At 38.8% G+C, this 26,151-nt stretch overlaps 3 protein-coding genes across 3 annotated transcripts; all 3 read left to right on the top strand.

The window, feature by feature from the left end:
• Positions 1 to 105: 105 nt before the first annotated feature.
• On the top strand, positions 106 to 16,542 carry MONOS_2156 (putative Vacuolar sorting protein 39 domain 2; the record flags this gene model as incomplete). The annotated part of the gene is made up of 5 exons (XM_067872058.1): positions 106 to 236; positions 317 to 1,483; positions 1,729 to 2,710; positions 3,054 to 12,695; positions 12,840 to 16,542. 5 exons carry the CDS (start codon positions 106 to 108, stop codon positions 16,263 to 16,265), a joined length of 15,348 nt encoding a protein of 5,115 aa, XP_067722578.1. The 3' UTR covers positions 16,266 to 16,542.
• A 467-nt stretch (positions 16,543 to 17,009) lies between these two features.
• Positions 17,010 to 18,550, top strand: MONOS_2157 (uncharacterized protein). Its single transcript, XM_067872059.1, has 4 exons — positions 17,010 to 17,059; positions 17,113 to 17,462; positions 17,543 to 17,965; positions 18,080 to 18,550. Exons 1-4 carry the CDS (start codon positions 17,023 to 17,025, stop codon positions 18,149 to 18,151), a joined length of 882 nt encoding a protein of 293 aa, XP_067722579.1. The 5' UTR covers positions 17,010 to 17,022; the 3' UTR covers positions 18,152 to 18,550.
• Positions 18,551 to 21,800: 3,250 nt separating this feature from the next.
• MONOS_2158 (uncharacterized protein) lies at positions 21,801 to 26,087 on the top strand (the record flags this gene model as incomplete). The annotated part of the gene is made up of 1 exon (XM_067872060.1): positions 21,801 to 26,087. One exon carries the CDS (start codon positions 21,801 to 21,803, stop codon positions 26,085 to 26,087), a length of 4,287 nt encoding a protein of 1,428 aa, XP_067722580.1.
• Positions 26,088 to 26,151: the final 64 nt, after the last annotated feature.

Raw genomic sequence — 26,151 nt, forward strand, 5'->3', positions numbered from 1 at the left:
CTCTTTGCTATTCTTTGAAATCTGGTTTGTTTTAATGTCCATTTTTTATAATTTTGATCAAATATTTTTTCAGAACCTTGTTGTCAGTTGTTAAATGTTGATAAAATGTCAAATATAGGAGTTGTCAAAAACACAATAGGTGCAAGGAAAATGGCAGTGGGAAAACTTAATTCAACTTCTAAATCAAGTTCAGTGGAAAGAAATGTAACTCTTTTTGCAGTTTCAATTCAAAGGCAGTACGCGAGATATTTTATTTTTATGCAAAAAATATAACATCATTTTTAATTATTAAACTATAAAATTGATATTTTAAAAGAGATCAATTTCAACAACAAGATAACTTCATCATTTTGTTTTCTTGGAATATTGAAAGAAAAAGAGTCAGCAAATCATGGAATTTGATGGTACATTTCGAGCCAACTCACCTTGATTTTATTGGATGCTCTCTTTTTGCACATTCAGAAACAGAGACATTGCAATGCGCATTTTCTTTGAGTCAGCAAAATGACACATCAGAAGGAAACGAAAGAGGCGAGAATCAAGCTGGAAAAGGGCGAAATTCCGAAGAGAATAAACTTTCTCTCCAGAATCATGCTTCGCTCGATGCGTCTTCTAATTCTCCGATGCCTCTGATGTCTCCTGCCGCGCCAGGTGCAACACCATCGTCAATCGCTCCTTCCATTCAGACTCATTCATCTGCTGCATCTTCTGTTCCGAATGCATCAAGTGGAGATGCTTTCACCATCCAGATGCGCATCAAGCAGCGCTCGTGCCACGCGGCTGTGTGCCCGTTTGACCTGAGAAGGAGAGATGTTCTGATGTGGAAAGAGAAGAAGAAGAACATTCACACTCAATTGAACGACGAACAAGTGCGCAGCGGATTCGCTTCGCCTTGTCCATCTCCTGGACATTCACCAACACAAACTGTTTCTGGTTCTTCTGGTTCTTCTTCTTCTTCCTCTTCTGTTAATTCTCCTTCGCCTTCTTATTCTCCATCCTCATCATTTTCTTCATTTTCATCGTCTTCTGCCCCTCTTCCTCTTCAACAAAGCACTTATTCTGCTTCTTCAATGGCAAGTGGGCTTTCTCCATTGAATGCACAAAATGCAGCTGCCTCTTCTTCATCTTCAGCCTTTCAACAAGGGCAGAGTGGGCAAGGAACACAGATGGGTGTGATGGAACAAGCTGAGCTGCGGAATAAACAAATGGGGAAAATTGGAAGTGAAATGGCGAATACTGATTATAAAGTGAGTGAAAGTGCAGAGAAAGGAAAGAGAAAGATGGAAGAAGATGCAGGTGGATATGAAGGAGAGGAAGAAGAAGAAGAAGAAGAAGAGGAAGAAGAGGAAGAGGAAGAGGAGGAGGAAGAGGAAGAAGACGATGAAAATGAGATAGCATTGCAGGAAGAAGATGAAGGCGAAGGTAACTGTATACTTGTGGATTCATTCACCACTCAACTTTTGGATCCAGCTATTTTGAAATGGTAAGCTATTCCTGTTAAATTATTTGCTTTTGTTGCACAATCGAATTTTTGAAAAAAAAATATGAAAAAAAGAATAAAAATTTCCTCCTCTTTTCTTTCTTTCTATCTTTCTTCCTCCCTTTTTCTCTTTTTATTTATCAACGTATAAATTTATTTATTTATTGATTTATTTATTTTTTATTCAAACCATTCAATTTCCTTTCTGTATATTTTTTATTTAATTATGCTTTATCCACCAATTTCAGGTCTTCCTCAATACAAGAGCCTGACAAAGCATTCACAATCACCGAAAATCAGCTAAACACTCAACCAGCTCCCCTTTCATCTTCCACATCTGTTTCATCCTCCTCCTCCTCTTCTGCCTCTCCTTCCTCTTCCTCTCCTTCCTCTTCTCCTTCTCCTTCTTCATATCCCTCCTCCCAATCCAATATCCACCCCCCATCTCCTCATCTGGTCCAGAGCATGGCTTTGTTTCCTCCATTTGTTGTTTGTGTGAAAAGAGACCGAATCGAAGTTGCATTGCAACACGACGAAGGAATGGCACATCATGAAGGAATATGGCGTGTGGATGAGATGGAGGCAGAGAAGGAGAGGAGGAGGAGAGAGGAAGAGGAAGAGGAAGGAGAGGAAGAAGGAGAAGAGGGTGAAGGAGAAGGAAGAAAGAGAAGTGAGAAAGGAAGAAAAACAGGCTTTGATGGATTAAATGGAAAAGAAAGGCTTTCAGAAGGAGGAAGTGGAGGAGGAGGAGGAGGAGGGAAAGAACAACTAGGTGGATGGGCTGAATGGGAAGAAGGTTTGAAGAAACAAAGCAAAAACGGAAAGAAAAAAGAGAAAAATGCAAATGCGGAAAAATCTGCTGCTTCACCCAGACAATCATTTAGTCAGAACAAAGGAGCCATTCGAAGTGGAAATATAATCAGCAATTCTGGTTTTCCTTCTTCTTCTTCTTCCTCTTCTTCTCCTCTTATTTCATCATCATCTTCTTCTTCTTCTTTTTCATCATCTTCTCGTTCTCCTTCATTCTCTTCCCAATTAGAGCGAAGCAGACTGAGATCTGGGTCGAATGTTAGTATGGATGATGAGGTGTGGGCGTTGGGCGAAGAAGAAGACGAAGTTGAAGTGGAAGAAGTGAAACAGGCACTGGCAGAGAGGATTCAGGATGAATTTCGCTCTTCTACGAGATTTATTGTGCAGTCATTTAGTGAGCAGCAGATTGCAAAGTGTATTGTGTGTTTAATATTATTATTATGATTCTATTTTTATTGTTTATTTTATTTTATTTTATTTTGATTCATTTTATTTTATTTTATTTTTTATCTTTTTTTTGAAAAATGCGGAAATATTTTGTATTTGGAACTTGTATTTTGCTGAAATTTTTCTTCAAATTCTTCTTTTATCTTTCCTTTTTTCCCACCAATTTTTGACGTTCATAAACATTTCTTTGAAAATTTTCAAATTAAAATCCGCAAATTTTATTTAATTTTTGGATTTCTTCCATTCAATTCTGCTTTTTCACTTTTCATTCATTTATCTTATTTGTTTATTTATTTGTTTATTTCCTAATTTTTAGCACTCCAATTTCAGTTTCAATCCAACATACGAAAATTCACTTCCTCCTAATTATGCTTCTTCATTTTCCTCTTCCTCTTCTTCCTCTTCTTCCTCTTCTTCCTCTTCCTCTTCCTCCTCATGTCTCAAATCACATCATGATTCTTCACGTTCCAATTCTTCTCCTCTTTTCCAATCTGCTTCTTCTCAACAACAAACTTCTTTTTCTCCTTCTTTTCTTTCTTCTTCCTCCTCTTCCTTTTCCTCTTCTTCTCCCTTTTCCTCTTCTTCTTCTTTTTCCTCTTCTTCATTTCGCCTTGTTTCTTCTGCTGAATGCGTTTCATTCAATTCTCCTTCTCATTTCAAACTCAACTGTGATCCTCTTCTCTTTCTGAGATCAAATTCTTCCTATTCTTCTTCTTCTTCTTTCATTCCTTTCACTTCTTCTTCCTCTCCACCTCCTTCTTTTGTTGCTTCTTCTTCCTCTTCCTCTTCCTCTTCTTCTCCTTCTTCTATTTCTAATTCTTTCGATTCTTCTCATCCAACACACAAACTAACCCGTTCTTCCATTCTGACTTCTGCTCCTCCATCACTTCGCTCACACTTCAGTCCCATTCCACACAATGGAATTCTTGCTTCTTTGAATTCTTCTTCCTCCTCTTCTTCTTCCTCCTCTTCTTCTCCTTCCTCTTCTCCTTCATCATCATCATCATCTTCTTCTTCTTCTTCTTCCACTTCCTCCTCTTCCTCTTCTCCTTCAATCTCCACATATCGCCTCTTCCTCCTCTCTCCTTTCCACATCATCGAATTTGTTGTTCAGACACCTCGTTCAACTCTTCTTTCTCTCCTCCGCCGCAATCGTTTTTCTTCTGCTTTGTCTTTTGCTCTTTCGATGAATCCAGAATTGTTCTTTGCTAAAACTAACAAGTTTTATTCATCTTCTTCTCTTCCTCCTTCTCCTTCTTCTTCTTTATCTTCTTCTTTCTCCTCCTCCTCCTCCTCTTCTTCTTCATCTTCCCCTTCTTCCTCTTCTTTTGCTTCAAATATTTCATCTTTTAACAACAAACTCCAAAACAAACCAGCAGAATTTCTGAAAACTTCTGTGAAAGACATCCAAAAGCGCTTCAGCTCTTCTTTCGCTCCAATCTCCACAAAACCTTCTCTTTCTTCTCTTTCTTCTTCTTCTCCTCTTTCTTCTTCTCCTTATAATTCTTCTTCTTCTCCTTCTTCCCTCAATATCAACATGCCCTTTTTCCCCCAGCTTATTCTCAGAGACCATTCAGAAGTGCTTTTTGCCACTGTCTTCCACTCCCCCATCATATTTCAGAGAAATGGCTTCGAAATCTCTTCTTCTTCTTCTTATCTTTCCTATCTTTCTTCTTCTTCCTTTTCTTCTTCTTCTTTTGATTCGAATGGAGTTTATTTGCTATCTTCTCAAAACCCCTTCCAAGGAGCAAGTGCAACCCATTCAGTGCCATTCAACAACTCCCAAAGACACAACAGCAGCAGATTCAATGCAAACAGAATGAAAGACACATATTTCTCGTCTCGCTTGGGAAACAATGGAATTTCTTCTTCTTCCTCTTCCTCCTCTTCCTCTCCTTATGATTCCTCATCTTTTCCTTCTTCTTCTTCTTCTTCTTCTTCTCTTTCTTCCTCTCTTTCTTCTTCTCCTTTCTCCACTGACCCTTTCCCCTCATACATCACTCGCCCTCTCTCTCAGCAGCGTTTCTCTTCCGTCTTAAGCAGAGCTCTTCTTGTTTCGATAGCAGCTGGAATTGATCCAATTTCTGTTGCTTCGCTTTTCCCTCTTCTTTTCCAGACACAACACGAAATTTGGTCATTGTGTCAGAATGTGATAGGAGAGGCATGGAGGAAAGATGAGGAAAGAGAGAGAAAGAGGGAGAAGAAAGAGGAGAAGGAGAAGGAGAAAGAGGAGAAGGAAAGAAGAGAGAGGAAGGAGAAGATGGAGATGAGTGAAAGAAATGAAAAGAATGAGAAGAAAGACATCGATGGAGCAGACAAAGAGAGAAAGAAAGAAGCAGAAGGAATTCCTATTTTAACCAACAGCATTATTCCTGAATCTTTCATTGCATCGTCAAAAACTGAACAAGAAAGGCAAAATTCTCTAAAACCCTTCAGAAAAGCGATAAATGACCGTTTTACTCAAGTCCATTCGCCTTTCTCTGCTTCTTCTGCTGCTCCTGCCCCAATCACATTTGAACAAACACCTCCTGCTCCATTAATGCCGTCATCATCATCTTCTTCTTCTTCTCCATCATCATTTGCTTCATTTTCTTCTTCTTCCAATTCATCCACCAATTCATCATCTTCTTCTTCCTCTTCCTCTTCTTCCTCCTCCTCTTCTCTTCAGTCCTCTTCTTATTCAACTCTTCCTCTCAGTTACACAGAGTTGAAAGATTGGGAAGAAGAAAACAGCACACAAAACCTGCTTTCGAGGGCAAAACGCACAAAAACGGTTGCTTCATTGACTCCGTTTTCTTCATCAAACAAGAATTTTTCTTCTTCTTCTCTTTCTTCATCATCTTCTTCATCATCTTCCTCTTCTTCCTCTTCTCAAACTCCTTCTTTTCCTTCCTCCTCCTCCTCATCTTCTTCTTCTTCTGCCATTTCTTCTCATTCCCCCATCTTCTCCTCGTTCAATGCCCCCACCACTTTCAGTGCTGTTCCTTCTTCTTCTTCTTCTCCCAATTTGAATGAGTCAAACACACTCTTCACGATGTCTCATTCTCTTTCTCTGCAATCTGTAGATAACTATTTTGAGATGTTAAGTTCTTATGATTCTTCTTCTCCTCTTTCTTCTTCTTCTCTTTCTGTTTCTTCTTCTTCTTCAACAAACAAAAATAATTCTTCTAAATCTCCTTCTTCTTCTTCTTCTTCTTCTTCTTCTTCTTCTTCTTTCTTTTTATCCAATCTTCCCTTTTCCAATCTGTTGCATTCCCGAAAATCCGTTTCTCTGCCACATTCTTCTCCATTTGAACAAGAAAGAGTCAAAGAAACGAAAACTTCTGAATATTTTCCTTCTTTTTTCGCTCTACAAACATATTTCTATTCATTCAAGTTTTTCTCTTCAATCGACATGAGCAATTCAGCTGGCTCACAAACAGATTTATCATTAATTGATGGCTTTATTTCTTCTTCTTCTTCTTCTTCTTCATCTTCTTCTTCTTCTTCTCCTTCTCCTTCTCCTTTCATCAACATTCGTATGCTTCTTGTGTATTCAACTCTTATTCCTCCTCTTTTGTCTTATTTCATCTTGTACAAGTGTTTATATTGCTTGCGTTATTCTTCTCTGTTGAAAGTTTGCTTTGAAGAGCAATTCAAAGGAAAGAATTGTAAACAAAGAAATGGAAAAGAGAAGAAAATAATGAAAGGGAACAAAAAGAAGGATGCTTTTAATAGAAGGTTGGAAGAAGAAGAAGAGGAAGAAGAGGAAGAGGAGGAAGAAGAAGATGAAAGCGAAGATGAAGATGAAGATGATGAAGAGAGTGAAGATGAAGATGAAGAGGAAGAAGAAACAAAAGAACCAACCCCAAACAAAACAAATGAATCTCAAAAAGAAGAAGAAGAGGAAAATCAAAACAAATCAGAAATTGATGAACTTATCGAGAATTTCAATGGAGCTGTTGATAAAATGGCACTTTTGTGCTTCCATTTGACCGATTGCTTGAAAAGTGAAAGCGAAACTGGAAATTCAAAGGGGAAAGGAGGTGGATACGAAGAAGAAGATGAGGAGGAGGAGGAAGAAGAAGAAGAAGAGGAAGAGGAAGAAGAAGAAGAAGGAAGAGACGGAAATGGAGGAGATTCTTCAAAAAGCGAAAGAAAAACAAGACGTGCATCCAAATCTCATCTTTCTTCTTCCACTTTCTCCTCCTCCTCCTCTTCTTCTTCTTCCTCTTCTTCCAATCAACAAATAGCTTACCATTCAATTCGTCGTCTCTTCTCCAATGCTCAAGAAAAAGGCGGGGTGTTCTTGAGAACTGTTGCCAGAAGCTTAAATAGACTGAAAATTCGGATGCGTTCAATGAATCTGATGAATGACACGCAAAACAATAGCAATTCTGCTTCTGCTTCTTCTTCTTTAAATTCTTCTGTTTCTTTGAATTCTTCAGGAAATAATGCAAAGTCGCAACCAACAACTTCTTTTTCTTCAAATTCTTCCTCTCCCTCATCGTTATCTTCCTCCTCTTCTTCTTCTTCCCTTCTTCCTTCCTCCCTCCACTCCTTCAACATCTCCTCTCTCCATCTCCTCCCCCTCAACCTTCTCTTCCCTTCTCCTCTCCTCTCGTTCTTCTCTTCCAACCCTCTTTCCATTCTTCGCTTTCTCGATTTGTGTATTGTCCATCTGACAACTCTATCTGCAAGAGTTATGGCTGCATACTCGTTCACTCTCACTCATTCCATCCAACAGCCTGCTTCTTCTTCTTCTTCTTCTTCTTCTTCTTCTTCTTCTTCTTCTTCTTCTTCTTCTTCTTCTTCTTCTTCTTCCATCCAAGAAAACGAAGCTCAACTCAAATTAGCTTCTGTTCTTTTGAAACATCTGTCGAAAAGTTTGAGTTTCGGAATGAATTTCATTATGGCCATGCTTCAAAGAGAAAAAGACACAACAAAAATTTCTTCTTCTTCTTCTTCTTCTTCCTCATCTTCAACAACAGCATCGTCAATTTCTTCATTTCCAAACAGCATTCAACAAATAGGAAGCAAAAATTATGCTCAGTTTTCATTCAGAAATCTTGATACTTCAAAAGCTCAATCTTCAACAACTAAACAATCAACAACCTCAACAACAACTTCTTCTTCTCCTTTTAATTCTCCTTCTTTCAATTCATTATCGTCATCATCTCCTTCTTCTTCTCCTTCAACCTCCACCAACCAATTCTCCACCAAACCCTCTTTCCCTCTTCATCTCCCTTCCTCAATCTCTCCTTCTCCCCTCATCATCTTCACCCCTCCCCCTCAATTCACTCTCAAATGCCTTCTTTCAGCCAAATTCGATCGTCTTGCTTTCTTCTTCTGCCATTCCATGGGCTGCTTCAAAGAAGCCTGCTCTTTGCTCCTTTCCCGCTCTGTTCATATGGCTCCTTCTGCTTCCTTTGTTTTCTCTTCAAATTATCCAAATATTCTCTCTTCTGTTTCTGGTTCTGGTACTGCTGCAAATACATCTTTATTCGCTGCAGCTAAGTCTTCTGCATCTGCCTCTGCTTCAACAACAACAACATCTTCTTCTTCTTCTTCTTCCTCTCCTTCATCATCTTCATCATCTTCTTCTTCTTCTTCCAATCCTTCCAACCTTCCTCAATCTTCATCTGTAGACACCACTCTGTTCCACTTCATCACTCCCTTTCCTCTTCTTCAGCAAACAGAACAATCCTTTTTGCATCGCTTTGCCAATGGCGAATGCCCGTTGAGATGTGGCTGTGCAAAATGCATAGCAGATTGGAAGAGTTTTGCTGCAGAAGACAAACAGAAACTGATGGAAAACAGCGGAATTGAGCTGGAAGAAGAGGAAGATGAGGAAGAAGAAGATGACGATGACGATGAAGGAGGAGGAGGAGACGGAGAAGATTTCACAAGGAATGAATATGGAGGCGAGAAAGATGGGAGTTCAAAATTGCACAGAGGAAAAAATGAAGGCAAAAAAGGTGTGTTTGAGAAGGAGATGGGCGGAAGAAGAGGGCAAAGCACAGAAAGCGTCCAGCATCCGTTTGAAGATGTGGTGAGGTATTTGGAAATACTCTTGTTCTCCACCAGCTCTCCACTTGTGATACAGTCGCAGAGGACTTTGGCTGATTCGTTGAATTCTGACGAGAAAAAGGAAGGAAATAAGAAGGATAAGGAGAAATTGAAGGAAATGATGAAACTTGCTGGAAGCGATGCTCAAACAGCTTTTGATTCAAAATCCAATTTTTCTGGTTATTCTTCCATTTCTTCCTCGCTTTTATCTGCTTTTCTGTCTTTTGCTCAGTTTCTGTTGGCTTTTGACTCACGAACACTCAGAATCAATGAATGTGACGTGGACGAAGAGTCATTTGCTCCTTTTGATCCAAAACTGAGTGAAGATGAGGAAGGAGAGGAAGATGAAGAAGAAGGAGTTGATGTTAATGAAGGAGAAAAAGGAAGAGGAAAAGGAAAAGGAAACAAGGATGATGGACAAAAAACACGCAGAAGGCATTCGATAAACTCCATTCCAACAGTTGCTAATGCTTCTACTGATGCTTCAGCTCCTGGAACATTATCTTCTTCCTCTTCTTCTTCCTCATCTTCTTCTGTTGCCCCTTCAATCTCTGTCCATTCCACAGCCACAACTGCCTCTTTCTCTTCTTCTTCTTCTTCCATCCACACTCTTTCAATGAGATCCCTCTCTTCAAACATTTCCTCTTCTTATTTCCAAATAAATGATATTGTCCCTCCTCCTAAACAGCGTTTTCCTTTCTTCTCTTTCTATTCTTTGCAACCGGATTCCCCTCCACTTGCCATGTCTTATTCTTTCTCCACATTCCGCCCTTTACTTCGAATTGCTTCTTCGCCTGCGTTTTTTGTTCCTGGTGAACAACTCGATTTCCCATTGAAGATGTCATTTGAAGAAGATGAAGATGAAATGGAGAGAGGGAAAAGAGAAGATAAAAAGAATGTTAAAGAAGATCAAGAAGTTGTTGAAGTTACTTCTGCTTCTGCTTCCTCTTCTTCTTCAACCGCTTCCTCTTCCTCTGATTCTTCTTCTTCTCTTTCTTCTTCTTCTTCCGCCTGTTCATCCTTCTGCTCCTCCTCGTTATATCCCAATGAATCCTCTTCTCTCCTCAGCCCAGCCACTCTGTCTGACACACTCGATCTGAGCATCAAACAGAGCATCGGCAGAGACATCACACGAGAAATGAGCAATTTGGGACACAAATCGAACGATTACGTCGAAAACGACGAGGCCAAAGAGCAAATCATTCGGAGTGAGAGCGAGAAAAGTGAAGGGGAATACGGAAGCTGTGTGAGGCTGCCTTCTTCGCAGTATTCTGTTGGAGGAGGAGATGCAATGAGTGGAAGCCCAGATGTGTTTGCGGGCTCTTCTGTTTCTTCCTCCCCGTCTCGCTCTTCTTCTTCCATTGCTCCGAATTCAATATCATCTTTTTCTTCTTCCTCTTCCTCTGCTTCTTCTCAAACATCTTCCAAAAAGACAGCCAAAAAGGATGCTATCCAACTCGAATGGCTCGATTCCTTGTCTTCTCTTTTTTCCTCTGTCCATCCAGATTTGCCTCCAAACACATTGGAATCTTCTCTTTTGGGCGATTTCTCTTCTTCTTTCCTCTCTTCGCCTTTCTCTTCAACAAGCTCATGGAACAAAAGAAGATTGCATTTGCTTCCACCTGGTTTGTCTTTATTCATCAACAACAGAGCGAAAACTTTGCTCTTGCAATATCACGAGGCAGAGAAGGAGCTGAAAAAGAAGAAAGAATCGCAAAAAGGAAAGAGTAGAAGACAAGAGGAAGATGAAGGAGTGAATGGAGAAGATGGTTATTCAAATGATAATGCGAATTATGTTCATTCAGATTTCTATCAAAATAACTTGGATTCAACAACAAATCAATCTTCTTCTCAAACAAATTCTGCTTCTGCTTCAACTGATCCTTCTTCTTCTTCTTCAGCATTTTCACAGCCAATGCTGTCTCCTCTTCTCTTTCTTCATTTTTCTCTTCTTCTCTTTGTTCAATCTCTTACAAAAAGCCACATAATTCCTTTTGTTGAGTTTTTGATTGAAGAATGCCAGCCTTTCTTTGAAGAAGCTATGCTTTCGTCTTCTTCTTCTTCACCTTCACAACAGAAAGATCAAATAATGAAGGTGAACACAAAGTCATCAACTTCTTCTTCTTCTTCACTTAACTCATCATCCAACACCTCCCTTTCCCTCCCCTTAGTCTTCTCCTCTCGCTATCACTGTGCTGAGGTTGAGGCGTGGCGCTGCATCCATCAGGAACTTGCCGTTGCTTACGTCTTCCGCCTTCGTGAACTGTGGCTGAGGTGCCTTTTATGGAGAAGGATGCTGTTGCAGGAGAAAATGAGCAAGAAGAGGAGAGGGAGAAGATTTTCACAAGGATTTGACTTTGCTTCGGAGGTGTCTTTAGTGTTGTGTGAGAGGAGTAACAGCTCAACAAGAACAGATTCTTCTCACACGAATGTGACAAATGACAAGAAGAATCAGAGGTTTGCCAGCAGCAGTGAAAAGTCAGATGAAGACACGGATTTGTCTATCATCTCAACCGACCCTTCTCTTGAGCCTTCTTTGAGACAGACATCACAACACTCTACAGTAAGCAACGCATCGCAGGCACAGTTAATGTCTTTTCAGCATGTGAGTGGAGAAGGCTGTGAAATTGGTGGGAGTTATGATAATAACCTGATTACAAGCGGAAAAATGAAAGATGAAAAACAGATATATTCTGCTCCTGTTCCACCTCCTCCACATCAATCTCCTTCTCCTTCTCCTTCTCCCTCTCCCACTCCATCTCCTTCTGCTTCTCCTTCCCATTCTCTTTCTCCTTCCCCTTCCTCCTCCTCATCTTCTTCTTCCTCTTCTCAATCTGCATCTTCTTCTCCTTCCTTGCAATACTCCCGCCGAATCTCAGAGCCCATCCCTGTCTCACAAGACTTGCTCAACCAGCACCATTCATTTTCACTGTCGCCTGCAGAACAACAGCCAGTTGTGCAAATAGATGGAGCTTCTTCAGCAACAGCATCTTTGCCATCATCATCTTCTTCTTCTTCCACTTCTGCTCCAAATAATAATAATTCTTCTATTTCTCCACAACAGATGAAGTCATCCATCAAAAATAAGCCTCAACAAACAGGAATCGAAAACAATGATTTTGAAGGAAATTTATCATCTCAAAACGAAACAGGAGAAAGAGCAAATAAAGAAGGCACTCAAAATACGTCTTCAATTCCGTTTAATTCACAAAACAGTCAAAATATAAGCGTTAAAAACAACAATTCTGCAGTTGATAGGTTTGATTCAACCACAGGAAACAAAAATTCTTCTTCTTCCTCTTCTTTCTCTTCTTCTTCTTGTTGTTCATCAACAACAACAACATATTTGCTATTTCTGATCGCACCTTCACAAATGACTGGTGAATTAGGTTTCATCCGACGCCGTTTACTCGGCTTGCTTCGTTCTTCTCCTTTTATCAACCCAGCAAAACTGCTTGAAATTCTCAAAGCACACGAAACAGCCAATCTTGTGCCTGATTTGAGTGAAGGGGAATTGCTCAGTCTGTTTGTTGAGGAGAAGATTATCCTGAATCATCTCTCGGGAAATGTGAAGGAGATATTTCCATTGTTTTTCATGGCACGCAATCCGAAGGCAGCTGAGGTGTATTTGATGAGTGTGATGCAGCTGGAGACGAGAAAGAAGAAGAGGAAAATTTGGGAGGAGTTTACAGGGAAGAATGAAGAGAAGGGGAAAGAAAGGGAGAATTCAAATGGGGAAAAGGAAGAGGAAGAGGAAAGGAGAAGAGAAGGCACTGCTTTCCAGAACTGGCTGGAAGGAGGAAATAAAGTTATCAAAATGCAACAGCAGCAGCAGATGAGCTTAGAGAAAGTTGAGCAAAGAGATGGGTTGCATGATGTGAGCATACTGTTTCTGAAGCATTATGTGGATGTATGTGAATATTCGTGTTATTCATGAAAAATTCATAAATATTATTTATTTACTTAATATTTTTTTTTCCTCAAATAAAAATCCTATTTTTTCACAATCATTTTTAATTTCTTTCTTATTTTCTTTCTTTTATTTATTTCCCAGGCCATCATCCGCACCAAATACAGTAGCCATCTTCCACGTGTCCTCTTCAAATGTCTCCAATTCATTCCTTTTTCTTCTCTCCTTTCCGCCCTCCCCGATACCCTCCCCCTCAAATCCCTCATCGACTTCTTCAAACTGATCTTCCAAACATCCTCCTCCAGCCGCAAACACCTCCTCCTCTCTCGCTCATTGCTCCATTCCCACTCCATCCTCTCTGAATATCAGCGTGTCAGAGCCATCAGCTCCTCTGTCACAATCACCCAGACCGTCCGCTGCTGCCTCTGCAGACAGACCATCGGATCTTCACACAGCCTTGCCATTGTCGTTTCGCCGAAGGGAGAAATTGCTCATGTGCATTGCTACGACAGCATGAAGAGGGCGAAGGAGGACGAAGAAGTGGGGAGAATCTTAAAGTGGGACAGACTTAGCGGAGGAAATGGTGGTGCAAAAGACGGGAGAAGGGAGAGAGAAAGAGATAGAGACAGAGAAAGAGAGAAGGAACGAGACAGAGAAAGAAGAGGCAGCCGGCTCAGTTCTTTTGACGAGTCGATCGATTTCATGCGGCCGATGTCGCTTTCTTCAGACGATTCGTCCTCTTTGCGCTCTTCTCTTGGCCTTTCTGATGGATTTGAACACTCACCCAGAGTGTTCAACATAAGCAGGACTGAAAGAGAAGACATGGATGGCCTTTATTACTCTCCTCTGACTCATTCTTCAACGTCTGCTTCTTCTTCTTCTTCTTCTGTTGCTTCTTCTGCCGTTTCTGCTTCGTCTTCTTTGGCTCTGTCAGCAGGCCGGTCCTCTTTCATGTACTCGTTTGGCGATGGCACTTTCTCTTCACACGGTAGAAATCTCTTTGATGACACCGAAGACGACGATTCTCCATTCCAATTGTCTGCTTTCCGGTCAAACAGCAACGCAATCAACTCTCCATTGAGCAGGCTGTCGGAGATATCGATGATTCAGAGGGGGAAACTGGAGAAGATTGAGAGGCGAAGGAACTTGGGCGGGTTTGGGCAGATTGTGGGGTTTGTGGAAGAAGGATGGAGGGGGAGAAAAGCACAGGAGAAAGAAGTGCTGAGATTGAAGGAAGTGATTCAGCAGGAAAAGAACTTGGAAAAGGGGAGAAGGAAAGAGAGGAGGAAGCAGATTGAGCAGGAAAATGCAGAGTTGTCGTCTTCGGCAGCAAAAGAGGGCACAAGTGAAGGAGGAGACAGAGCAGAAGGAGGCAGTCAAATGAAAGGTGATATGAAATCTGTGTCTTCTCAACAGCAGCTGCAGTTGAGTGAAGGAAATGAGAAGAATGAGGGCAAAGAAGAAGAGAAGTCGGATATTGAAAGCGGAAGAGCCAACGACAACGGAGTGGAAATTGTGGATGATGACGAAGAAGACGAGGAAGATGCAAACAACGACGAAGGCTTGTCTTTGCCTGCGTTTTCTGCAGGTGCGCTGATATTTCCTCTTCCAGCTGTGTCTCGCTATTCTTCCTCTGTTGACATGCCCTTCTTCAACAACAAAGCTCCGCTTTCGCTTCTTTCTGTTCCTCCTCCCTCGCTCAAAAGAGAAAGGAAAGAAGAAATGGAGCAAGATGCTGCAATTAGCCTGCAAAGTGAAGAGCAGAGGGGATGCTACGATGTGCTGAATGAGATGATGAATCGGTTCCACAGTGGAAGTGGGAATATGAATGGAAATATGAATGGAAGTGGAGGAAGCAGAAGAAATGACTCACGTGGATGGGAGTATAACATTGTGCCAGAGTTCTTTGCACAGGGCGATGAGATGCTGTGGCTGAGAAGGAAAGATGGCTTTGAGGGCATCTCCAAAATGATCCAGACACAAAGATTCGACTTCCTCCGGACGAGAAAGAAGCTCAGTGACACAGAATGGATGGCTCAAAAACACCTTTTCTTCCATCTGGCAGGCTCCACTGACAGAACAAAGTATCTTTTCCCTTCTGCTTCTCTTCCTCGCCAGCTCCTCCCTGTGCCTCGTCCCTTGTTTCCCACATCGTCTCTTCTTCTCTTTTCTGCCTCTGCTGCTTCGTTGGGCATGCACCGTGTGCCGTTTAAGCAGCGCCATTTGAGCGAGAGAGAAGCAGAAGATAGAAGATGGAGCTGGCTCTTGTTCCAGTGGGGAGCAGAATCATCACTGAGGGAGGAGAAGATGGACACAGCACATTTGTACAGCCTGTCTGACCACAGAAAGAGGAAGAGCATGCTATTTGAGCATAAGCCAGGGGCTATGGAAAGAGAGAAAATGGAACATGCTCGCTATAACAGGAGACACTTTTATGGCAGTTCTGTTTCTTCTTCCTCTTCTTCTTCTTTCTCTCCCTCTCATTCTTCTTCTTCTTCTTCTTCTTCTTCTTCTTCTGTTTTGCCTTCTTCTCTTCCTCCTTCTTTCTATCGCTACTCACTGCTTTCGTCAAGTGCTCAAGATAGGTTCTATTCAGACCACCAGCCATCTTCTCATTCAGAAATGCAGTTTGGTTCATGGGATGGCTCTGATTCTTCTTCTCCTCCTTCTTATTCGCCTTCTCCTTCGCCTTCTCCTTCTCCTTCTCCTTCTTCCTCTGCTTCTCTCTCTTACAGCCCCGACTTCATTCAGCATCCTTCATCTGCTTCTTCTTTTGATGGAGCAAATTCATTCAATCGTTCTGCCGATGCTTCTTTCTTGTCTTCTTCGCAGCGCCCTTCTCCTGTCAGAATAGAAATTGGAGCACCTCAATCAACTTCTTCTTCTTCTTCTTCTTTATTCTCTCAGATAATGTCTTTTTCTGCTCCTTCTTCAGATTCCAACATGCTTTCTTCTTCCTCCTCCTCCTCCTCTTCATTGTCATCTTCTTCTTCCTTTTCCAGTCAGAAATCGCCAAGTTCGTTTGTTGGTGAAGAATTTGAAGGCTTTTCAACAGAAAGTGAACAGTTTGCTCCAGAGCCACTGAAACCCAGTTCGAATTCTCCAAACAGAATCGACAATGGATTGATGAATACTACATCAGTGCAACTGGATGGCTTGTCTAATTCTGTAGGAATTTCTAGTTCTAATTCAAATTCTTCCTCTTTCTCTTCTTATGCTTCTTCTGATTCAACAACTGAATCATCATCATCTTCTTCTTCTTCTTCTTCTTCATATTCCCCTTCTTCCTTCTCATCCTCTTCATTTTCTTCTCCCCTTTCTCCTCTTTCCTCCATCTTCTCTTCATCATCTTCTCCTTCATCATCGTCTTTTCGTCCATCTACTTCCACCGAACAGTCGCAGAAGAAGAAGAAAAGCAGATTTTCTGGACTTTCTTCGCTGATAAGCTCCGTTATGACATTTTCACCTTTTGCAGATGAAAACGAAGAGCAGATGCCTCGACTGGGAAAGAAAGAAGTGAGTAACAGCAAAAGAAAAGACAAAGGAAATAGCGGATATGGGTTTTCGTGAGTGAAGAGGAATTGAAAGAAAGAAAATGTGAAAGAAAATGTGAAAGAAAAAAATATTTATATTTTGTTAATGTTTATTGTATTTGTTTTCTTTTTATCTTCATTTCTATTGAGATTAGTATTAAACTCTTCAGAACATTATTTTTTATTTTGTTTTTGTTTTTGTTTTCACGAAGTTTATGAAATGTTGGTTTTATCTTTTTTTCTTTGACATATTTCATCAAATTCAACAGAAAACGAGGTATTTCAAAATGATGTGCCGAACAAAAGAAATTCAATTTATAATAATTTAAATTCACTCTCCTTTGAAGTGGCTTTCATTCATATTCCATTCAAATTACCATGAAATATCGAAGAGTTGGCTTTCAGGTAATGTTTCTTTTTTATTGGGCATTGGAATGTGCAATACTTGAAAAAAGCATGGAACATTCTTTTCATTTGAATAAAGAAAGAATGAGTAAAGCATTAAATATGGAGGGGAAGGGGGAGGGGGAAAGCTGGAGGGGAATGTTTTTAAAAGATTCACCAGAAACAATATTTGAATTTAAATTTGTGGAATCGGTGTATATCATTAAAAACTCATTTTTGAATTTCTTTCTCAAAAAGAAAGTTTCTTATATTTTTGTTAAAAGTTCATTCAAAGAAAAAAAAAAAAATCCTCTTTTTCATTATCCATAAAAAAGCTTTATCGGGTGAAAAGGAATATAAAATTTTTAAAAAAATGATATTTTATGTAATAATGCTCAATTTGATCAAGAATGGAAAGTGAAAGTGGAGATATTTCATGGATTATTGGTGTGAATGATTTTACATCTTCATTTATGAATAAAAATTATTAATTTTTCAAGATGCTGTTGTTACATTTTGTCAAAGCAATGAATTCAGAGATAAAATTTCAGCATATTTAAATTCTAATTGTACGGAATATTGCAAAGCTAATACACCAGAAGAATTAAAAATTACTGTATACAATGGATATGTTACGATGTATAACGATCTCATCACAAAAATGTTCACAGAGATGGGCTTACCAATTGAACAAATTAAACCTGCTTGGGATTATTTACTCCAAAGCGAAGAAGGTGCAAGCGACACAAGGATGGCATCAGAATTTCTTTCTGCAGAAAATATATCGATTTTTGGGGGATTAATGGAATATTACAATGCCAGACATTTTCTTTCTTCTCTTCGAGATTCAGTTTGATCATTTCAAAAATTACAATTTTTTTCAGAAAGCATATGGTTCAACTTTATTTAATGATATATAATATAATTCAGGGATCAGAAAAGGATGTTATTTTGCAGGCTACAAGTGCTGCTGAGCTGGCAGAACTTCAATTAGCAATATCATTAAGTACGGAACTGGAAAAACGAGCAAAAGAAAGAGAAAGTGGAAAGAAGGTTGAAAGCAAACCAATAAAACTTCCTCCGCCACCTCCTCCAAAGCCAAAAGCAACTACACCGTCTTCAGAAACTGCATCATCCTCATCTGTCCCATCGAGTTCTTCAAAGGCTTCAAAGGATGACAGCGATGCGTTTGGTGTAACTGGAAAGCAGATGACTGTTGGTGATGGAAAGAAGAAACTGACTCCAATGACGTCTTCTGGGATCCAAAGCCGGCTTGTGAAACTTCGAGAAATGGAGGAGTCTCTTTTACAGCAACTTGCAAAAATTAGGGAAGAACAGGAAAAAGCTGTTAGAGTGTGTTGATGTTCAGAAATTGTGCTTCATTAGTTAATTTCTTTCATTTTTTTCTTTTGGATGCTAATGGAAAATTATCGCTGTTAAAAATTATAAATAAAAAAAATGAAACAGGAACGCTCAAGTGATTTAGCTGCGAAGATGAAGGCAAAGAGAGAAGCCGCATTATCTGCTCAGAAAAAATAACTCATTATATTTTTGCGCACAAGGGCAACATTGTTTCAATATGAGTATATTTTTTTGTTGTTGTTGTTATTGTTGTATTTTAAGCAAATTTTCATCTGAGAGATAAATCAAAAATATTTTAAGAGCAATATTCGATAAGTCTGAGACCTGAAATGCAAAGTTTTTTTGGACAAAAATAATTGAAAATGTTTATGATTTTTTCATTCCATTTTCATTATAAAATTGATTTAGCCAATCATTCCGTGATTGATGTTAAATTATTTCTAGCTTTTTGAATAATAATTTCATAATGATCTTCTTGATCGTATTTATACTTTTATTCATTATTCTTGAAAATTGTGAATACTTCATGAAATAATAAATCGATGAAAAACAAGAAATTGAAGAATATGCTTCAAACAATATTTTGATTTTTTTGGAAATGTGCAACAATGAATGATTAAAAACTCGTCAACATTTCAATAGCTCGACAAGTGAAATCAATTGCTGAAGTCCAAAATAAGGTGTCATTCAATCTATGTTTATTATTCCCCGCTCACCTCCTTTTGTTTGCATTGTTTTTCTCGAACATGAAAGTGGCAATGACTTGTTGTCCAATTTGACGATTTCAATCACTTTTTCAAAGCTTTCTTAGAAGATCCGCGCTGTTGAGGGAGTTTTGTCAAAATCATTCACAAGTCCACTTTTTTTAAAAGCAGAAAAAATGTTTATCGATGAAGAAACTTGCAATATTTCATTCATTCCAACCCACAAAAGATGTTCCATACTATCGTGCATTGAACCCGATCTGACCTGTTAAATTTGAAGCTTCCAAAGCGAGAAAATAAATGAATCCAATGACCGCAGCAAATGTGTTGTATTCGGAGGTGAAACCAAAAGCAAAATATTTTTATTAACAAGTCGAGTCAATTCATCATCTGATAGGTGGATTTTGCAACCATCAACCATTAACACTGCCTGTGCATGCCTATCTGGGAAAATCATTCTTTTAATGTTGACATGAGGAATGAATACTTTCTCAATCCAGTTTTCAAACAACTCCTTTCAGAAATATGACGAATTTCCGATTTTCACACACACATGTATTCCTATTTGATAGCCTAGAGACCGAAGGGATCTAATGTTGAATGGTTTTTGTACAAGAAAACAAGGAGGAACAAAAGTTCCATCAAGTGAAATGCAGTGGAGCAATGAAATCCTTTTTTCTCCTCTGTCAACAGGCGTGTGATTCATTTCAAGATTTTCATTTGTTCCGACTATAAGGCTCATCTTTCTAGTATCTTCATGCGCATGATAACCTGATTCATCAGCACAGAAGATCATGGATGAATATTTTCCATTCACATATTGAGTCAAGTAATTTTTCCAGGTTATAATACTTTGTTCCGAAATTTTCATTCTTTTTTCGTCTCTCACGCTTGATGGAACAATCATCAATTCCTCGCTATGCCTTTTTATGAATGAAGAATGAAAATTGTGAGAAGGCGTTTTATGACAAACTTTTGCAACAACGGCTCTTAGCGTTTTCGGTGTGATTTGCTTTCTTTTATCTCTCAAATTTTTCAGTATTTCCATGACTCGTTTTTCTTGCTTTCGAGTCATCAACATGTTCTTTTTCTCAATCATCTTTTTCCTTAAATTTCCTGTTCGAATCTGGTAGACAAGGCTCGGTGTGCAGTTGAGTGCCTTTGCAATTCGCACTTTTGAAGGAATTTTGACTTTTCTCATTTTGAATGCATTTATGAAGGAACGAATTCAAGTCACTTTTGCTTTTGAAGTGTTTCGCGATTAGTGAGATGAAATAAACAGAAACCTAAATCAAGAAATGAATCCATTTTATCATTTTTTTGTTGTCAATATTTATTGCTTCAAGATATTTATTAACATTCCGAATTAGTGAGTGAAAATTTTTAAAATTCCTTTTTTTCTAATAAATTGGTATGACTATCTGCAATCAAACATTTTTTCAAAAATAATGTGTAAATGCTATAGATAAGAAACGTATGGAAATTTTTCATGTTTATTGATATTGAACATCATTTCTTTTATTAAATTTTCTGATCTGAAAAAATTCATTCTCAATCAAATCAGTTTGATTAATATTATTTAATATTATTGGATTTTATTTCAGCACAAAATATGACATGTCTGTCCAAATTTTTTTGAAAAGTTCCATTAGTTTTTTTTTCAAATATATTAATAAATTCATATTTCGATCAAATTTCTGTTTTCACTCACCAGATTTCATGAGAATGAATATAATATCATCATCAAGAATTTGTTTCCATCACAGAAAAATATGGTTGATGTGAACAGAAATATGATCAAAATATGATTGTTCTATTTTATTAAATAAAAAGAAAAATACAAATGGTATTTTTATAAAAAAAATGCCATATGAAGGTGGATGACTATTTTTTTAGAAAATATCAAGTATTACGGTTTTGCACACACCTTAAATAAATAATTATTATCCATGTGAACACCATTTATTATTCAAATTTGGTAGACTAATTATTCGTAATTATTAAACTTATAATTCAAAATTGGTCAATGAATTATTTAAAATTCATAAAATTTGGTATTTTCAAAAAATATTTTTTTGTGAAAAATTGGTTTTTGGCTGAGTATCAGAAAATATTGACAATATTATTTTCACTCAATATTCGAAATATAGATGAGAATTTGAAGCCAGATTTTTATTATTTGTGAACAAACATGAAAATTTCTGATTTTTCAGAAAAAAATCATCATCATGGAAATAGGATAATTTTTGAATTATTTCGCCTTTCATCGATGAATAATGCATCATTCAACAAAGAAAAGTTTCATAAATTAAAGTTTATTCAGATAATCAATAAAAAACAAATAAAGAATTCCGAAAGAGCGTTTGTGGATTTATTCTGTTCTGTTAAATATTTGTATTCAGTTTGTATCATTGATGCAAACAACTTTTTTTGATTGAATAAAACAATATTTATTGATGTGATGAGAAATAATTCAAAATTTATTCTATTTCCATGATGATGATTTTTTTCTGAAAAATCAGAAATTTTCATGTTTGTTCACAAATAATAAAAATCTGGCTTCAAATTCTCATCTATATTTCGAATATTGAGTGAAAATAATATTGTCAATATTTTCTGATACTCAGCCAAAAACCAATTTTTCACAAAAAAATATTTTTTGAAAATACCAAATTTTATGAATTTTAAATAATTCATTGACCAATTTTGAATTATAAGTTTAATAATTACGAATAATTAGTCTACCAAATTTGAATAATAAATGGTGTTATCGAGAAGATTAAAAATTGAGTCAATTATTGTTGACTTTTAACCAAAACTTGTTGTTGTTATTATTGAAGAATTACTTTTTGACATTCATAAACAATAATTTTTTCAAAATTTGTTGAAAAACTATTAAAAACACAAACTGTTTGAATCTTATATATGTGAGACATTTCAATTGACATATATTCGTAAATGCTTTTGTGTGCATTTCTCATTGCTTATTACTATTCTTTACCTGAATTTTTGTACATGATAAAACGCTCTCATTTTTTACTAATGTTTTTTGAAAAATTATTTGTTCCCTTAATAAATGTTGAAAAACAACAAATTATCATTATATCAATTTGGTGATATAGATGAGATTAACAGTTATGTTTTTTACAGTTCTCGCATGTAATTATGTATTGAATGTGGAAACAAATAAGTATTTGGTCAAACAGCAATATGATGAAGAGTGCGAAAGCGAGAAAATATTTGTTCATCCTCAGGTACACAGATATCTCAAAAATTCATCAGAGCATAAAATATATTACAATAATTTATTGCAGCACATGAACACTTTCCAACCGAGCATCAGCATTGGAAACACGGAAATTGAAGGAAAATACGAAAAACACAATTTGCAGCCAGATCAAAAGGAAAACAAAAGATATTATCTGACTTTTGCACCAGAAATATCAAGAGATTATCAGATGCACCTTTTTAAAGAAATGTTGAAAGATCATATTAAAAGCGAGATTGAGGGATGTGTTTGTGCATTAAACTCGTCTATTGAATTGAAAGGGATTGGGCTGATGGGAGGCGAGTGTGGGAGTGTGATATGTGGAAGGAAATGGAGTGTGGTTGTGGTGAGGGGTTGCGTTGTGGTGATGGGGAAGGATGTTGAGGCAGGGGCATTTGATCTTAGTGGGAGCATTGGGGTGTTGACAAACATCACATTGAAAGGGTGGAGAAGAGGGGGAGAGATCTATTCAGGCAGGCTGTTTGGAGGGAAGGGATATGGAGGGGAGAAGGGTGGTGGTGAAGAAAAAGGAGGAGAAGGAGGAGAAAGAGGAAGAGGCAGAGGCAGAAAAGGAGAAGGAGATGGAGAAGGCATCGAAGGGGGTATTTCGGTGAGTGAATCACACTTCTCTTCTTTTTGTGTCTCATCAGCCCCATTCCTCTCATCCCCTTCAATACCCCTTGTATCCCTCTCTCGCCTGACATTTTTCAATATTTCAACAGCAAATGATGCATATTCACCTTCAACCACTACGTCAGTCCAAACCACATGTTTTATGAGCAGTTGCTCATTTTCATCAGTTTGCGACGCATATGATGGAGGGATTGTTCCTTCCCTCAACAATCCCTTGGTCTCCTTGTCTGTTTCAAACACTTCATTCATTGGATGTTGTCGGACAAGAAATGTGAAATGTGAAGGAACTGCAGATGGAAAGTTGACTCCAGGGAGACAGAATGAAACATTCAATGGAGCAAATTCATTTATTTGGTGTGAATGGGATAGATCTAGGACAACTGGATCAAGTGAATCTGTTTCAGACAGAATTTCTAGTGGCGGGGCCATCTGCATGTCTGATTTGGGAAATGCAACGCTTTCAGTTTCTCATTGTTCTTTCAATGGATGCATTGCTTATTATGGAGGAGGGGGAATTTTGTGTTCGAATATTAAAAGCGTTGAAATTGAGAACAATTCGTTTAATTTATGTTCTGCACAAGTTAATTTAGGAGGAGGGATGTGCATTTATTCAATTTTTTCATGTACTCGAATCAGTGGTTGTGCTTTTGATAAATGCTCCGCTTTCAGAGCGGGAGGGGGACTTGATCTTGAAAACTTTCAGATTTCAGAACCAGGATGTGTGGAAGCAGAAAGTGGTGAAGGGGAGAGTTCGTGTGTATTTGACTGCTGTTTTTCTTCGTGCTCTCTGATAAGTGCAAGCGGTGGAGGAATGTATTGTTACAATGCACCAACTCAATTAAAATTGAGAAATATCCAGTTTTTTTTCTGTACAGCAACTTCGCAAGGAGGAGGCTTGTTTTTGAGACCAGAAAAACAGATTGGAGCAAATAATATGATCTACTGTTATTTTTTGTTCTTTCATGAATGTGAATATTCAGAATATCCTCAATATGGCAACGACGTGATTTTTTTGGATAAATATAATCTCTATCTGAATTCTGGAAATCCATTCAAAGAATGTTACACCACAAATAGCGATGATAAGAGATTGTGCTACGCATATAATTTATCGAATTCAGGGAGTTGGGTGTACGATCAAACATCAAAAAAGGATTGGCTGAAAGGCAAAACGATTTATGTGTCAGTGAGCGGAAATGATGGATATGAGCAATGTGGGGCAAATGAAACATTTCCGTGTTTGACAGTGAAGAAGGCGTTTGAGATGTGTGAGATACAAATTAGTTTGGAGATCACGCTTATGGAAGGGAATCATCAAAGTGAGGCAACAACAGTTGAGATTGGGGAAAAGAAGATTTCAGTCATTGGAACAGGCAAAGATAAGAGTTCGATCGAAATAGGAGCCCTTTTATCAGCTGGAGTGCTGTTCAGTGTGTCAACAGGCCAACTTGGTTTATTGCACATGAAGATTGATTGCAACTCAAATTCAAGTCCTTCTCCGAGTGTGGTTGTGGTGTCTGATGGGAGTGGGTCACTCTCATTGGAGGATGTTGTGATCACCACGAGTAAAACAGGAGACTATGTGATGTCTTCGTCAGTGTTTGTGGTGGCGCTGTCACAGCTGTCGATGGTTGATGTGGAGATCAAAGATGTGAATGTCTCAAAACCATTGTTCTCTGATCCGAATCAATCTTCTCCTTCTTCATTTTCATCACCTTCATCTGCCCTGTTTCTGACAGCCACAACATCAGAAGAGAGTATGCTTGCGAACTTGTCTGTGAATAATGTGAAGTTGACAAGTGGAGATGGAGTGGTTGTGGCAAAGAGTGTGAAGGAAGGGGAGACATTTGTGGTCAAGAATGTGACAATCGAAGATTGTGAGCGTGAGAATGGCAATGGTGGTGGGGTCAAGGTCGATTTGTCATCACCTTCAAGCAAGTTTCAGGTTGAATTATCAACAACAATGAACAGATGCACAAGTGGCAAATATGGAGGAGGGATGATGCTATATCTGGCTGACAACTCGATTGACTTCTCGATTGTGTCAGTTGACTTTTCAGGGTGTTCTGCCTCATTGGGAGGGAATTATGTGTTTGTGAATGGGAGCAATTCAGCGAGCTGGGGAATAACAACAGAAAAGCTGGATGTCCAACATGACAGTTCAAAATACAATGAGATTGTGGGATATGATCGGAGTGACACAACAATGGGGCTGTTTCCACTGAATGTGTATTTGGATTCATATCCAGATGCAGTTCATGTGGGGAAGGGGAAGGATGGGGTGGGTGGATACGACTCGTGGTTCTGTGGGTTTGACTATTATCCGTGTGCGACCATCACCCATGCAGCGCAGGTGAGATATCCAGGCACAAACAAGAAGATCGAATTGGATTCAGGATATGAGCTTTGTGAGGCAGTTGGAATGACAGATGGCTGTGAATGGGAGATTTCCTGTGCGAGAAAAAGGATGGAAGTTGGGGTGAAAGCACCAGAGAATTCTGAGTCATCTTGTCTGATTGATGTTCAGAGCAAATGTTCAATGAGAAACATCAAGTTCTGTATTCCATCAGCTCTATCTGGTGCATCATCATCATCTCTGATCACATCCAACTCCACACTCCTCACACTCATTGACTGTTCTATTGCTTGTTCATCTGAGAATCCCATTGGATATTGTTTTGTGAATGTGATTGGGGGAAAAGTGAAAGTGGAGGGATTGGTGATCACAGAGACCTTGAGATTTGGAGAGCATTCAGTGATTGAGTTTAGTGAAGGGGTGGAATCAGTTGTGTTTTGTGGATGTGAGGTGAACAACATTGAGAAGAGAAATGGAGATGGGGGATGGGTGAGTGGGGTGGTTGGAGCAGAAGGGGATGAGGGGAAGAATGGGATAATTGTGATTGAATCGTGTGTTGTGAAGGGGTGCAGGTGTGTTGGTGGAAGAGGAGGAGGGATGAGTGTTGTTGTGAAGGGGGAAGGGAGTGTTGTTGTGAATGGGAGTTGTGTGATTGATGGGTGTGAGGCGAAGGGTTCAGAGGAGAGTTCAGAAGGGAGAAGTGAAGGGAGAAGTGAAGGGAGAGGGGGAGGGATGATGATTGTGATGGAGAGCAGGGATGGTTCAATGAAAATGGAATCTGGAATTCAGAGTTTGTTTGGAGAGGATAACAAAGCTTCATATGAGAAGGATGTGTTTGTTGAATGTGGGAGTGGTGTGTTTTTGGAATCGAAAGTGAATGGGAGTTCATTTTCATTTTTTGATTTTGGTGTGATTCCATCAGATGTTGTGAAGTTGTGTGGGAGTGAGGATGGGAGAGAAGGGGAAGTGATTCCGCTGTTTGTGTATTTGTGTTCAATTGGAACAAAGCTGAGAGTTGATGGAAGAGGAGAGAGGGCACTGGATCAGAGCCATTGTGGGTTTGAGGAGTTTGGGTGCCTGACGATTGACTATTGTGTTGAGAAGAGAGCGAGCATCAATGTGAATGAAATTGAAGTTGCCTCAGAATCATGAATAAAGAGTGAAATGAAAGTGGTTTCATTTGGAGTGAGTGTTTCAGGGAAAGAAGAAGGGATGA

The sequence above is a fragment of the Monocercomonoides exilis genome, assembly GCF_001643675.1.
Source record: "Monocercomonoides exilis strain PA203 chromosome Unknown scaffold41-876177, whole genome shotgun sequence".
Lineage (NCBI taxonomy): Eukaryota > Preaxostyla > Oxymonadida > Polymastigidae > Monocercomonoides > Monocercomonoides exilis.

Bases quoted from the DNA above. Each gene is read 5' to 3' on its own strand.
- MONOS_2157 (XM_067872059.1), top strand. From the start codon at position 17,023: ATGGAAAGTGAAAGTGGAGATATTTCATGGATTATTG. The intron at 17,060-17,112 runs GTGTGAATGATT...TAATTTTTCAAG, and splicing joins AGATATTTCATGGATTATTG to ATGCTGTTGTTACATTTTGT. The intron at 17,463-17,542 runs GTTTGATCATTT...AATATAATTCAG, and splicing joins TTTCTTCTCTTCGAGATTCA to GGATCAGAAAAGGATGTTAT.